The sequence below is a fragment of the Ovis canadensis genome, chromosome 14 (genome assembly GCF_042477335.2).
Source record: "Ovis canadensis isolate MfBH-ARS-UI-01 breed Bighorn chromosome 14, ARS-UI_OviCan_v2, whole genome shotgun sequence".
Classification (NCBI taxonomy): domain Eukaryota; kingdom Metazoa; phylum Chordata; class Mammalia; order Artiodactyla; family Bovidae; genus Ovis; species Ovis canadensis.
The window spans coordinates 57,980,795-57,994,646 of record NC_091258.1 but is presented as its reverse complement, the minus strand read 5'-3'; the positions used below and the strand labels follow the sequence as shown (position 1 = coordinate 57,994,646).

At 40.2% G+C, this 13,852-nt stretch overlaps 1 protein-coding gene across 3 annotated transcripts in view; it reads right to left on the bottom strand.

Moving 5' to 3' along the window:
- Positions 1 to 2,550: 2,550 nt before the first annotated feature.
- The window catches only part of UBA2 (ubiquitin like modifier activating enzyme 2), a 30,923-nt gene continuing 19,621 nt past the window's right edge, over positions 2,551 to 13,852 (bottom strand). The window contains exons 13-18 of one of the 3 annotated variants that reach the window (XR_011248695.1): positions 13,206 to 13,361; positions 11,719 to 11,815; positions 8,852 to 8,957; positions 7,234 to 7,370; positions 4,713 to 5,565; positions 2,551 to 4,637 (exon numbers count right to left, since the gene is read on the bottom strand). Coding sequence is in view for 2 of the 3 variants with exons in the window: in XM_069550336.1 (XP_069406437.1) it covers positions 5,384 to 5,565; positions 7,234 to 7,370; positions 8,852 to 8,957; positions 11,719 to 11,815; positions 13,206 to 13,361 (678 nt within the window). In the remaining variant the exon portion in view is untranslated. Of the gene's footprint in view, positions 5,990 to 7,233; positions 7,371 to 8,851; positions 8,958 to 11,718; positions 11,816 to 13,205; positions 13,362 to 13,852 lie in introns of all 3 variants that reach the window. The other 2 variants (XM_069550336.1, XM_069550335.1) reach the window with 2 other exon arrangements.

Here is a 13,852-nt window from a genome sequence, read left to right as displayed (position 1 = left end):
CAGATTGAGTCTACCAACTTCCCTTGGCCCTAGACACCCTTTAGGCCTCTCTAGGGGCACAGACGGAGAAGGCAATGGTATCCCACTCCAGCACTCTTGCCTGGAAAATCCCATGGATGGAGGAGCCTGGTAGGCTGCAGTCCATGGGGTCTCAAAGAGTAGGACATGACTGAGCGACTTCACTTTCACTTTTCACTTTCATGCCTTGGAGAAGGAAATGGGAACCCACTCCAGTGTTCTTGCCTGGAGAACCCCAGGGACAGGGGAGGCAGGTGGGCTGCCGTCTGTGGGGTCCAACAGAGTCGGACACGACTGAAGCAACTTAGCAGCAGCAGCAGCAGGGGCACAGAAGTTTCAAAGAATTAGGGTTGGGACCTTATCCTGCATTCAGGAATGGCAATTTATGCATTAACTTTACAGGGCAAAAACCCCAGTCAGTCTGCAGCTCCATGGGGAGGAGCTATTTGGGGATGCTACAGCTTTGGGAATCACATTAAGCAAGAGGTTGGTGTTGATGACTTGCAGTACTGCTAGAAGCTGCTGCCGGGACCAACTGGAAAGCTTGGCAACTGAGGATGTGGGTTCTCAGATCCTCCTCCCACTACCTACCTATTGCTACAGTAAGAAGTTACGTTTCTGTGTACACCAGCACTCGGTGTCTTTCGACTTTCAAAGACTTCTATCAGACTGGCAAACTTGGCAAGGTTTTCCACATGGAGCATAGTGCCAAGTAGGGATGCAATACATTTACTATCTGAAGCTCCAGTACTTTGGCCACCTGATGCGAAGAGCAGACTCATTGTAAAAGACCCTGATGCTGGGAAAGTCTGAAGGCAGAAGGGGACCGCAGAGGACAAGATGGTTGGATGGCATCACTGACTCAATGGACATGAGTTTGAGCAAGCTCCAGGAGCTGGTGAGGGACAAGGAAGCCTGGCGTGATGCAGTCCATGGGGTCGCAAAGAGCTGGAAACTGAGTGACTGAACAACAGTATGTTTATAAAATGAATGAGGGTGTGCGCAATGCCTACATCTTCCGAAACTGATCTGAGAAAGAACTCTTCTAAAGTAAATCCTGAGGAACTTCTTGGAGCATTATATATTCTAATATTGATATACTCTTTCCTCTGTCTTTCCGTATGTAGTAAGTTATCATTTGTTGCAAGATTTGAAGTTTTTAAAACTGTTATAGGGAATTCCCTGGCAGTCCAATGGTGAGGACTCTGAGCTTTAACTGCTGAGGGTCTGGGTTCAGTCTATGGTTGGGGAACTAAGATGCCATAAGCTGCATGGTGTTGACAACAAAAAAAAAGCTTTTATGAGATACATTTAGCAAAACTTCCAAAAATGTTACCAGTTAATAACTGTCTTCAGAAATATAAGCAAGTGCACAGTAGCCTCAGAAACCTGTAGTTCAACCCAGTTGCTTAGTGAAGCAGTTCAAACATTTCTTAAATTTTTGGCTAGAACTTAAATTACATGCAGGAAAAACAACAAAAGAAGTCCCTTCTGTATGCAGAATACAAATAATGTATTCCCAGCATGAAAGGGTCTATAAAAATACTTTGCTAAATATATCTTGCAAGACAGTCAAATGGATTCTGGTCCTTAGCTACACTACTTTACGAAGGAAATGGGAGATCTTCACATCTGCAAGCCACAATGACTAGAAACACGTGCCAACATTTCTTCTTCCCTGATTTCTCTGGGTTTTTAAGATTTGCTTTTTGTTTATTACAAGAGGTGTAAACTTGCCCATGTTCCTAGGTCATAGGAAACAACGGGAACAATGATGGGGAAAAACAATGGAAACAGTGACAGACTTTATTATTTTGGACTCCAAAATCACTGCAGATGGTGACTGCAGCCATGAAATTAAAAGACACTTGCACCTTGGAAGAAAAGCTATGATCAACGTAGACAGCATATTAAAAAGCAGACATTACTTTGCCAACAAAGGCCCATTTGGTCAAAGCTATGGTTTTTCCAATAATCGTGTATGGATGTGAGAGTTGGGACTATAAAGAAAGTTGAGCACCAAAGAATTGATGCCTTTGAACTCTGGTGTTGGAGAAGACTCTTGAGAGTTCCTTGGACAGCAAGGTCAAACAGTCAATCCTAAAGGAAATCAACCCTGAATATTCATCGGAAGGACTGATGCCGAAGCTGAAACTCCAATACTTTGGCCACCTGATGCGGAAGAACTGACTCACTGAAAAAGATCTTGATGCTGGGAAAGACTGAAGGCAGAAGGGCACAACAGAGGATGAGATGGCTGGATGGCTGACTGAACTGGGTCATAGAGCAAGTCCACTTCAGACATATGTGCCACCAACAGGTGAGTTTCAGGAACATCAATCACGAACCAAGTGTGTTCTGGCAGCTTCCCAGTGGACCACTAACCTACTGGAAGCAACTGGTTCTCTTGACTTCCCTAGAAAATCAAATGAGAGAGACTTCTTCCTAAGTCACAGCCTAGCAATACGGATGAGTAAAGCTGATTTCATCAATGCCAACCCAGGAACTGCTGTAACACTTTCTCATTCCAACTGGCATTTTTAATAATCTTTATTACTTTTCTGATTCCAATCACAGGATATATATTCAGTACAAAACTTGAAAAAGTCACAGAGGCACTAAAGCAAAATACAAAATATATCTCCACTTTTATTATTAAAGTTCTCAGAGAAAAGTTAGATGGCACAATAAACAATATATATAGGCTCCATTGAGATCCAATGTTAATTTGGTTTTTCTTCCTGTAGTTTTTATTTTGCTGAGCCATTTATAAGTTGTAGGTATTGTGAGCTTCATCTCTAATCTCTCTCAAGAATAAGGACAATGGCCTACATAACTATAAGAACAATACCATAGCTAAGAAAATAATTCCATTATCACTCAATTTGTTCCATTTTCAAATTTCCAATTGTCACAAGAATCATTTATTTTACACTTGAGCTCTAGAATGTTACACATTGTATATTCATCCAATTATTTCCCCTTAATGTTTAACTTTTCTCTACTCCCTCTGCTTCCTGTTAGTTGGAAGTCTCTAGATGCTAAATTCAAGTTACCTTTTTGGGGTGAGGGGCCTGGATGTTGGATCCTTCAAATCATCATCTCCTATCAGGAAGCACATACCAGGCTGTCCCATTAGTGATGCCAGGTTTGATTACTTGATTACAATGATGATAGATCAGTCTATTGTCAAGACAGAGAGCTTTTCACTTTTGCAAGTTTATATAGCAACATTTGAGCACTCCACAAAGATTCTGTTCCTTAGTAGCCTTTTAGGTTTTGCATCCACAGATGATCTTTGCCTGACCAGTTATTCCGTTAATGGTTCAGGCTCTCATTAAAACATCAAATCCTTTCATGGTACCTGCCAAGTACACAGCATGATCTTTGGGACAATGAACTCTCTAGGTAAACTTGAGTCACTGGACTGCTCCCAATGAGGCTGGAATATGGTTTGTCAGACTGTTTCAGGATGGAGCTGCTCGGGAAACATGCTTGTCGAGCCTGCTTCCGGCTCCATAAACTGAGAAAACTCAGGTGGGAAAACCATGAATACAAAGGCCAGATCTAAAGTACCTCCACACTCCGGGGACAGAGTAGCAGTTTGGATCTTAGTCTACTTAAACAAGACCACTACGGTCAGGCCTGCTTTGCTGGTAAATCCAGATTTTATAAAGACAGAAACTGCTGGAAAAGTAATAACAGAGTTGTTGCAAAACTGAAAACTGCTGGTCTGCCAAGAGAGAAACACATCTCTACAAATCACACTGGCATTTAATACCACTATACATTCACATAAGAAAGAAAACAGAACATGAACAAAATGCTAGAAATACACTGTTGATAACTGTGTTGAAAAATGCAGGATGGATGAGGTTTAAAGGAATGGAGAGACTTCCAAAATTCAGATTTTCTTGAGAACTCTTCAGATTTCAAAATTTCAAAACAGGAGATGACCATCAGTGACCAACCAGTTAACCAAAATTTGCTTCTGAGAGGGTATTTCAGGATATTCCATTTTTATCTGTAACACAGTTCTATAATTTCAAAAAAAATTTTTTTTTCTGGAGGAAAATGAAACCTTCGTAAGCTGGATGGCAGAGTAAGAATTACACAACGGCAAACAACATAATGAATTACCAAGTTGAAATTTCATTGACAGTGGCCAAAAACACCAAGGCAGAGGTACAGAACGGGGACAACAGCTTCATGGGTTTCTGTTATCTGAAAACTCCAGGCACATCTGCAGGAGAGCAGCCTAGGGGCCAAGGCGTTCGGAGGTTCAGGAGTTATGAGAGCTGATCCGTCGGACTGGCCTGGCCACATGTGCTGGTCAGAGTTGGGCCCAGAAGAGTACATGCAAGAAGGGCCCTGGATGACCTGGGGACACCCAGAGTGGAGGAGACTTGCCATGTGGAATCTCAAATCCACGACTCCAAGTTACTGGGGCTGAGCAAAGATCACTTGAATGTTCTCAACAGAAGGCCAACAGTTTACAATCATTTAAAAAGCAACATGCCTTTAAAAACTGTCTTTTAAAAAGTACTCATCTGTGGTAAACAGTACTCATCTATGTCCATTTCCGAGTTAATTTTCTAAAAGGAAAGAAAATAGTATGCCTGCAGCAAATACAATGTACAAACCCAGTAAGGCAGCAGAAACATGAACTGTGCAGGCATGTATAACAAGTATGCAGATGTCATTTATTTGGTCCATAAGTACAGTATAGTTGTATTTGAGTTTTACAAAACATCAAATATAAATAACCTGAAACTGTAACAATACACAAAAACTGGCTTCTTACACAGACATACCAGGCAGTACAAGCTGAAAACTTGAGTAAATTAACAATTGTTTTACATTAATATACATAGTGCCAGTTAACATTTAAAAACAAGTTTCAATGCATAGCACTCGATACTTCTTTGAATCTGTTTCAGTCAGTTAAGAGTATGAAAATGGTTAGATCTAGGCTAAAAATAATTCTTCTTCTAACCAAAAATAAAGGCATAATATTTATAACCAGGTATCAACTTTACTAAACCACAATATTTTAAAACTGTCAAATGATACCTAAGGGTATTTACATTAAAAAGGCAACATGCATTGTGTTGTTTCATCTCATGGACTGGTTATGCACATACTTTGTTCAAAGGGTTTTAAAACTATATTCCTACTTTCAATACAGCATACTGCAATGTTTCTAATAGTTCTAGCAAAATGAATGCTTTCAAAGAGAGCAGAATCATCTTCAAGTCACTGGTGTCAATTTTTTCCCTTTGGAACAAAGGACGTAACAAATAACCTGGTTCTGCCCGGAAGGCCTTAATGGAGTATAAGAGGTTCTGTTCAGAGGCATTTCTGTTCAATCTAATGCTATAACCTCATCAAGCTCCTCTGCCTGCTCTATGCGTGACCTTTTCGCACTGACACTCTCTTTCTCATCTAGCTTCCTCTTGCGACTTCTTTCTTCTTCACTGATATCAGCATTATTTGAGGGACCTTCTTCATCCGAATCAACTATGAGCACATCATCTTGCTCTTGTGCTTATTTCAGAAAAAAAGGGAAAAGAAATGGTTAAAAGTGGGGGGCGACTAGAAGCTCACCACAATTTTTTGTACATGAAAAACTAACTCTTCTAACACACATCAAACTTCTGAATGCCTACCCTTAGGGAACCTTTACACATTACATATTTCTGTACTGTTTCACTGTTTTCTGTTACAAGGATCTATTTCTTTCCTAATCAAAACAAAAAATTTTAACAAGCATTATATAATTCAGAGGAACTGTTACAGTTCCTTGTTTCTATTTCTCCAACAGAAAAGGGGAGGGTGCATATCCTAATATTCGTAGCAGTGATAATAATAATAAACAACAACAATAACAACATATACATAGCACTTACAATGTGCCAGGAACTGTTCTGAGCACTTTGCATATACAACTCATTTAATCATCACAACCACCCTATAAAGAAGATAACATTATTATCCATTTTCCAGAAGAGGAAACGGAGGTACAGAGACTTGCCCAAGGTCACATAGTAGCAGCAGAGGACGGGATCGATTCAAACCCACGAAGGGGGGCTCTACAGTGCATGCGCTTAACTTACACTATGGCTGGAATTGTGTCACCCACCCCCGACATTCCACCAAGTCAAAGGCACAGTACCTACCTTATTGCTAGTCTCCAAAAACCTGCCCACATGGTGGAAAATACATGCACACTGCAAATTATGATCTTTGAAAACTACCAGTCCTTTACTCAAAATAGGATGATGAACCTTTGTATTTTTTGGGGGTGGGGGGGCAGGGGTGAAGGGTCATGGCCCACTCTAGACTAGCAGTCTGGACCTCAACCTTTTTGGCACCAGGAACCAACCTCATGGAAGACAATTTTTCCATGGATTGAGGGTGGAGGGATGGTTTGGGGATGACTCAAGTGTATTACATTTGTTGTGCACTTTATTTCGAATCTAATGCCACCGCTGATCTAATAGGATACTGGCTGATGGCCCAGAGGTTGGGCAACCTTGCTCTAGATGATCACTAAATTTATTTTCACAACGCTCAGAGAACATCAGAACCAAAGAAGCACCAATATTCCAAAGAATACCAAAGACACAGGGTCAAAGAAATGAAAATAGAGAAGAAAAAATGAGTCACTTTTAGTTTCCTGACACTAAAGAACGAAGAGGTGTGTGTGTGTTGGGGGGGGGGGGGGGGCCGCGGGTGGTGCAGGTAGTGTACATTCACACTGGAGAACAGTAAAGCACCAACACTGAAAACCCAGGAAACAGAGCTTCTGACACACTCTACCAAAGTCACTGGTTCTGAGAAAACTGAAATGTGTACTTACCAAGCACCTGTTCATTCAAAATAGTCAGATGCACTGGTTCACTGTTCCCCAAAACATGCATATAAAATCCCCAAGTAGTACTACTCAGAATGAACTATCTTTATGCACTAGTAAACTGACATTTCCAGTTGTAAAAACAATAAAATCTATGTATTTTCTATAAAAATTTTACCCAGTCTTAAAATATCTTCATGGGTTATACATTCAAAGTTCCATTAAAACAATGCCGAACCAACACACACCTCTAGTAGTCCCGTGAGTAGTTCTATTTTATGGTCAACGTTCATAAGACAATCAGTTTGTTGTAAACCGTCCTGCTTGGTGGGTGACTGCTGGCTGGGGCTGTGACTCACCTGTGGATGTGGAAGGCTGAGCTCCATCGTCGCTGCCATTGGTTATGCTTTTGGCAGCATCTTCAGCTTGCTTGGGCCCCACTTTTTCTGGAGCATCACCAACAACTTCAAATTCAACATCCTTTCCTAGGTCTTCACTGTAAGGAGAATAGCGTACTGTGACACTGAACCACTGCTATGACTACTTACAAAAGAAAAGGCACACCAAAGAGAAATTGTCCTCAAACCTCAAAAGGCGTATACATACACACCTTTTATTTGGCTTCTGATTTTCAAAGTGTTAAAACAAGATACATAATAGGTTTTTATGTATTCGAAGCTCAATTCAAATGGTCAATAACACTGTCCTTTCAATTCAGGGAAAAAATTTTTAACTTTTATACCTAAAGCAGAAAACTTGAGTCAAAAATTGTGAGGCCTGGTGTAATTCTTAGGCATTCTTTCTTCAGCTATATGAAAAGATTCTATATACACTCTTCTGATGAGTGTTTGGGGGCAGAGTTACACAGTTTCTTGGTTTTCCCTCCATCTTCACAGGCAGCACCCTGCTTTTGTAATGAGTTCCCAAAAACATGTACAAAAATTTAACACATGAAAGTCAAACAAAAGACTTACATGTTATAAGGGGGGTTCTGTTCCCAGGGAGCTAAAAGATATGATAAAAAAGACCCTAATTATGCCTCCTCTTTTAGACACCAACTGATGTATTTCCATTTCATTGTACATGTCCTTCCACAACTGAACACAAGCACACCACTGACATCCAACTAGTGTGTAACTGAGACCAGAGATCACCCCCAGCAAGACCTATCTCTGACTCACCTGTCTCATTTTATACTATTATTAATAACCCACATTCAGTTTTTCCTGTCCTTTCCTGCTTTTTATAAACTAAGTATATATAATATAATACTCGAACAATTATACAAGTTCTGTATATTTGGGTATAGATGGCAACACTGGCAAAAATATTTATATAGTTAGATATAACCTGAAGACATGAGCCAGGGTGCAGCTTAGAGGTATCAATGAGCATGAACCAACCTTATTCAACAGATAACCACACCAAATGGAGAACCATCTGTATTTAAGCTGTGCTACACATGTACAAATATCCTGTAATGCAAACAGTATGGATACTTTTTCAAATAAAGTGGGCAGGATATAAAATAAAGAGAAAAAAAAATGTGACTCAGGGATCTGTATATGGTAATATTTAATGCTCTCTTCTTACTGTTCCAGATCACAAAGAAGTATTTGTTTTACAGGAGAGATATTTCTTCCTTCCAAATGAAATCTCTAACAATTAAATTTTTTTATTCCAGTTCAACTATGAAAAGGAATGTACCCCTGATTATAACTATTCACACACCTGCATTTCTACCCTCCCTAGGTCTTTCTGATCAGCTACCACTGATGAGTTACCCTCAAACATTTCTTTCTGGATTCTTAGATTTTTCTGTAGGTCAAACCTCAGGGAACTTAATGGCCAGCTTGAGCATATGTATGGTGCAGCTTCAAATGAACAGTAGGATTTAAGGGTAAGAAAACATTTTCTCTCCACTTTAAGTTTATATATTCAAATAACTTCTTACACTTAAATATTAACAGTTCCTACCTATGAAGGATGTTGATCAATAAAGTGTAGTCCTGAAGGAAGTCATCTGCTTGAAGTCGGCTCCCATTTCTAATTCCAAATTCTGACAATTTCTTGTGATTATTAGCTAAAAATTGTTTTAGAGAAATTTAGATGCTTTAGTTATATCTCCATGAAGCAGTCAACCTTAGTTTTTACAAAATAAATCCCCTGCTATAAGCTGAATTGTATCTCCCCAAATTCACATGCTGAAATGTCTCAGAATGTGACTGTACTTGGAGACAATATTTTTTTTAAAGAGGCGTTAAATTAAAATGAGGCTGTTGGGGTGGACCCTAATCCAATCTAATTGGTATCCTTAGAAGAAGCCAAGGAGAGGGGCCTCAGGAGAAACCAAACCCGTCAACCACCCCTCCAACACCCTCACTAGACCCTTTCATCTTAAGACTTCTAGCCTCTGGAACCAAAATAAAATGTGTTAAGTCACTTGCCTGTGTGTTTGGGTGTGATGGCCCTAGTAATCTAGTTCACTCAAATGTCAGGCACTTAGGAACTCAGCCCCGAAAACTCAACTACCAAAACAAGGAAACTAAACTGAGAAGTTCTGAGAGACTTCTTCCTTTGAAACCAAATTAATATGGAATCCTACAGCAGTCAACGACAACTTTTAGAATTGTTCAAAACATACTATTTCTAAAAAGGCTACCCACAATATCAACCATCAGCCAATTTTACAATTCAGTTATTGAATTGTAAACTTTATTTCAATAATTTTTTCAACATAAATTTTCTGCATTTCTCAATGGACAGCCAGAGAGGTCCCCAAAAGCTAATCACTCCAACTCAATTCTCTCTTCCATGTCATTTCTGCTAAATCTGAACAGCCCCAGGATGTAGCACATGATGCCAAGCACCCACTAGCACTCAGTAAGCCTTTGCCACATGGATTATAAATATTCCAGTGAAGAACAAACTCTCCAATCAAACTTTTGGTGTTACCATCTCCTCCTACCTATTCTAGGGCCTTCCTGTTTTTAACCATCCTTTCTCTCCTGCACGTTCAAATGCTCAAGTTTGATTTACAAAACTGCCTCCTCATTTAGCTCCCAATTTACAGTCTCTCCTCACAATAGTCAGTCTGCTTTATTGAGTATTTGCTCTTGCCTATGAACTGTATAGAATCTGTATAGCCACAGTGCCTGGCACATACAAAGTAAAATGTATTTTAAATTCTTAAATTTTGCTTATAATTTTAAAATTTATGTTGTTTTCTACATATCCAATGGATTCTCTGGCAGCTCAGCTGGTAAAGAATCTACCCGCAATCCAGGAGATCCCAGTTTGATTCCTGGGTTGGGAAGATCCCCTGGAGGAGGGTAGGGCAACCCACTCTAGTATTGTTGCCTAAAGAATCCATGGACAGAGGAACATGGTGAGCTACAGTCCATGGGGTCACAAAGAGTCAGACATGACTGAGCAACTAAGCACAGCACAACTATCTTTTTTTTTCTTCTTCTTTTATACCTTTTCAGTCTACCTGGAATGTCTCTGGAGAACAGTTAGTTCTACCCAGACTTCCACTGCCAAACTCTTTCACTCAAATTCCACAGCCCAACATGTTCAAAAGGTAAATAGCCTCTGAGCAATTCTATCCGGGTGAATTAGCATCACTTCCCAAGCCAGAGTCTTGGCAACGGTTCTGTCTAAGCCTAACAATGCTACTCTTCCTCACCTGTACTCTACATTCAGACTCTGCAAATCTCAAAACTGTCATTTGCTTTTGCATTAGTAAAAATCTCTCACATCCCTCAATTTTTTTCTAGCTGGCTCCCCACCTCCACTGTCACATCCTTGCCTTAATCTTCTGCAGATTACACATTACGCCCCTGCTTAAACCCTAGAGGGAGCAGGAAATCAGCGGGGGTGGGGGGGGTGGGGGGTGGGGAGGAGAGACACACACACCTATACACTACACACGACACACAAAATCCTCAAGTTGCATCACTGCTGCCAACCCCACAGCACCCCACCTACCAGGAAACAAAACAGCTGGTCATTCCTAAAGCCCTTTATATTGCTTTGTAAGTTCATGCCTTTGCAGATGCTGTTCATTCTGCCCAAATGCACTCTCCCCTCTCAGTTCTTCAAGAATTGGCCCAGGAATCCTCTCTCCTGTGATAATCCTCTCTCCTGTGATAATCCTCTCTCCTGTGATATGCCCCCTTGCCCCGTTAACCTTCCCTTTACAAAACTTAATTCAAACTTTGTACACCTTCTCTCTATAGTATTTCTTAGATGACACTAAATCTACTTGTTGCTAATCTCTCATCTCCTTCTAGGCTGTGAAATACTTTAAGCCAGGGACTATTATCCTATTTACCCTTGAATTACAAATATCCATGACTATGCCTGTAATACAGCACTCCAAAGGCTACTGAAATAAATGCTCTCTCACCCTCAATAGCACATGTATTCTGTGGAAAAGGGTCACATTTAAGCCACTGAGATTCTAGACCAGTTTCCATCTTAAGGTCCTAGCCTTTAAAACAGCTGGCTAGAACTAATGGGAGGACGTTTAGTCATTTTCTCTTTTTGGTGAAAACATATTTAACTAGACTTTTAATAAAAAACAGGCTACTACCCAACCAAAGCACGACCTCCAATTACTTATGACCCAATACCCCCAAATTTCTGGGCAAGGAACTATAGCCAAAAATAATTCTGACACTCTCCAACAAGACAGATGAGGTATGGGAACTTCGAAGTATTCAGATTGACCAGTGTGACCCTCAGTACTGTTTACAGTAAATGGAAAAACTAATGTGCACCCCTTCACTCAGGCAGTCTCCATCCAAATGAGGGTGAGTGAACAAGGCAATGTATAATACCTTCTGTCTCTCCCTCTTCTGAAGATATTAGGATTGTTCCTTTTCCATCTTCAATTTGGACATCTGGTGCTACCATAGCAAATTTTTCTTTCACAATCTATAAAGAAAAAACTTCAAAATGTTAACATATGGAATTAAAAGACCACAAATAGCCTAGACTTCTTATAAAGGCGCTTAATTCTCTCCTTCCACTGGAATTCACCCAATTACCTCATGCCCACGTTCTATCTGGAGAAGGCAATGGCACCCAACTCTAGTACTCTTGCCTGGAAAATCCCATGGATGGAGGAGCCTGGTGGGGACATGACTGAAGCAACTTAGCAGCAGCAGCACATTCTATCCCATGTTTGATCACTGATAAAGATCAGGTAACACTTCCTCCAGATGGAGACTAAGAACTCTTGGCTGACTCTTGGTATTTTGTCCTTCCCAGCAGATTAGGTACTAAGCTAGACACTTAACATATTTTATCTTAGTCTCTATTACAACTCAATATTGGAAGATGTTTTATAGATGAAAAACTTATCATCATCAATCTGATTCTCAGATAAACAGTTTTCCCCTTCCCAAGCTCCATCTCTTCCCAAGTTCCATATCCCCTTCGCAAATTCCAAGATGGATCAGGAGTGAAAATACTATTAAATCTTACCTGATCCTAAACAAACAAACAAGCCAAAAAACCAAACAACAGATAACTCTCTAAAGATCCAATTATACTCCAAATATGTGGAATTACTGTTAGCTCAAGAATGAGTAGATACCACTTATAATCATTTCTTTCCTAAGAAAGAACATGGGGCAACCACCCTCTGCTGGCCAACATATCAAGTCCAGCTCCTTCTCCATCCAAAACATAAGTTCAAATTAACCTGTCCAATGTAACCAGTTCTGGGAGAAAGGCCATTCATTCTCAAGCAGCCTTTAGGGCCACGAAGTCTACTCTTTCATGTCGGGAGGCACATAAACATGAACCATCACAATGTACATAATCAGAGGAACTATGTGAAGTGATTTCCAAACTGAGAAGTGTCACCATTCAGGTCACTTGCTCTTCCCTAATTAAAAAAATACTAGGAGGAACTGAAGGACCAGGCTATAGGACCAAACCCTACCTTAACCGTCCAGCTCTCACACCAAAGCTCTACAGGTGAATCCAGGTGTGCTCAGGGACTAGCTTAATACACCATCACTAGAAACCCAAGGAACACAGAATTTGCTTGTAAAGATACTATGCTACCTATCTATGTGCCACCTGTGGTCCACATTCTAGCCAAATGCACTCATTCCTCTCTGGGATGTGAAACACACATTCTGAAACCACAGAGAGAAAAGCCAACAGGACACAGGTGGCAAAGGAACACACCTCAGTCTTCAGGGTAATTATCTGGCTTTTAGTTTATCACACTACACTGTAAAAGGCAAAAGGGGACTTGTTTTTTTTCTTACAAACAGTAACCTTGTGGAAGAGAACCAGGCTCTGCACTTACCTTATCTTGTAAGGTGAGAACAGTCACTTTATGAACATTCAGCCGCACAGTCACCTCTGGCTTGCTGGCACATACGTAACAGTTAGGGTTGGGAGCATCCAGTGCACAAGGCACGAGAAGCTTCTTTCTTGGGTTTGGTTGTTTATTCAAAAAAATCTTTGGCGAAAAAAAAAAACACAAGCAAAAATCAGTAATCTGAGTTATAATTTATATACCGTAGAATATTCACTTAAATAATTCCTTCCAGAAGGCAAAAGATAAGGAAAACCAAGACCTTAAAAGGCTGACTTTTTTCCCAACCTTTTCAAATTAGCCACCTTGTAAATAAGGCTGAGCTTACCAAAATCTCGTTGTACTGAAGACGAGACTATTCTGCAAACTAACTTAGCATGAATAAGGGCCTAATCATACTTGTTTCTGGTATCATCATTGAATCAGTTTGGAGTGCCTTCCTAGTGGCTATTCTTATCAACTTTAAGTCAATTTCTAATAAGACCAGTGCACTAATTTCTCTAATTAATGTCTTCACAGATACAAGGACCAAATGAGCTACATTTCTTTTCTAATTTTCTGATGACTGTGATATTAACATTCACATAACTAAAGGAAAAATAATGCATGTCTGGCACTATTACCATTTTCCTAAT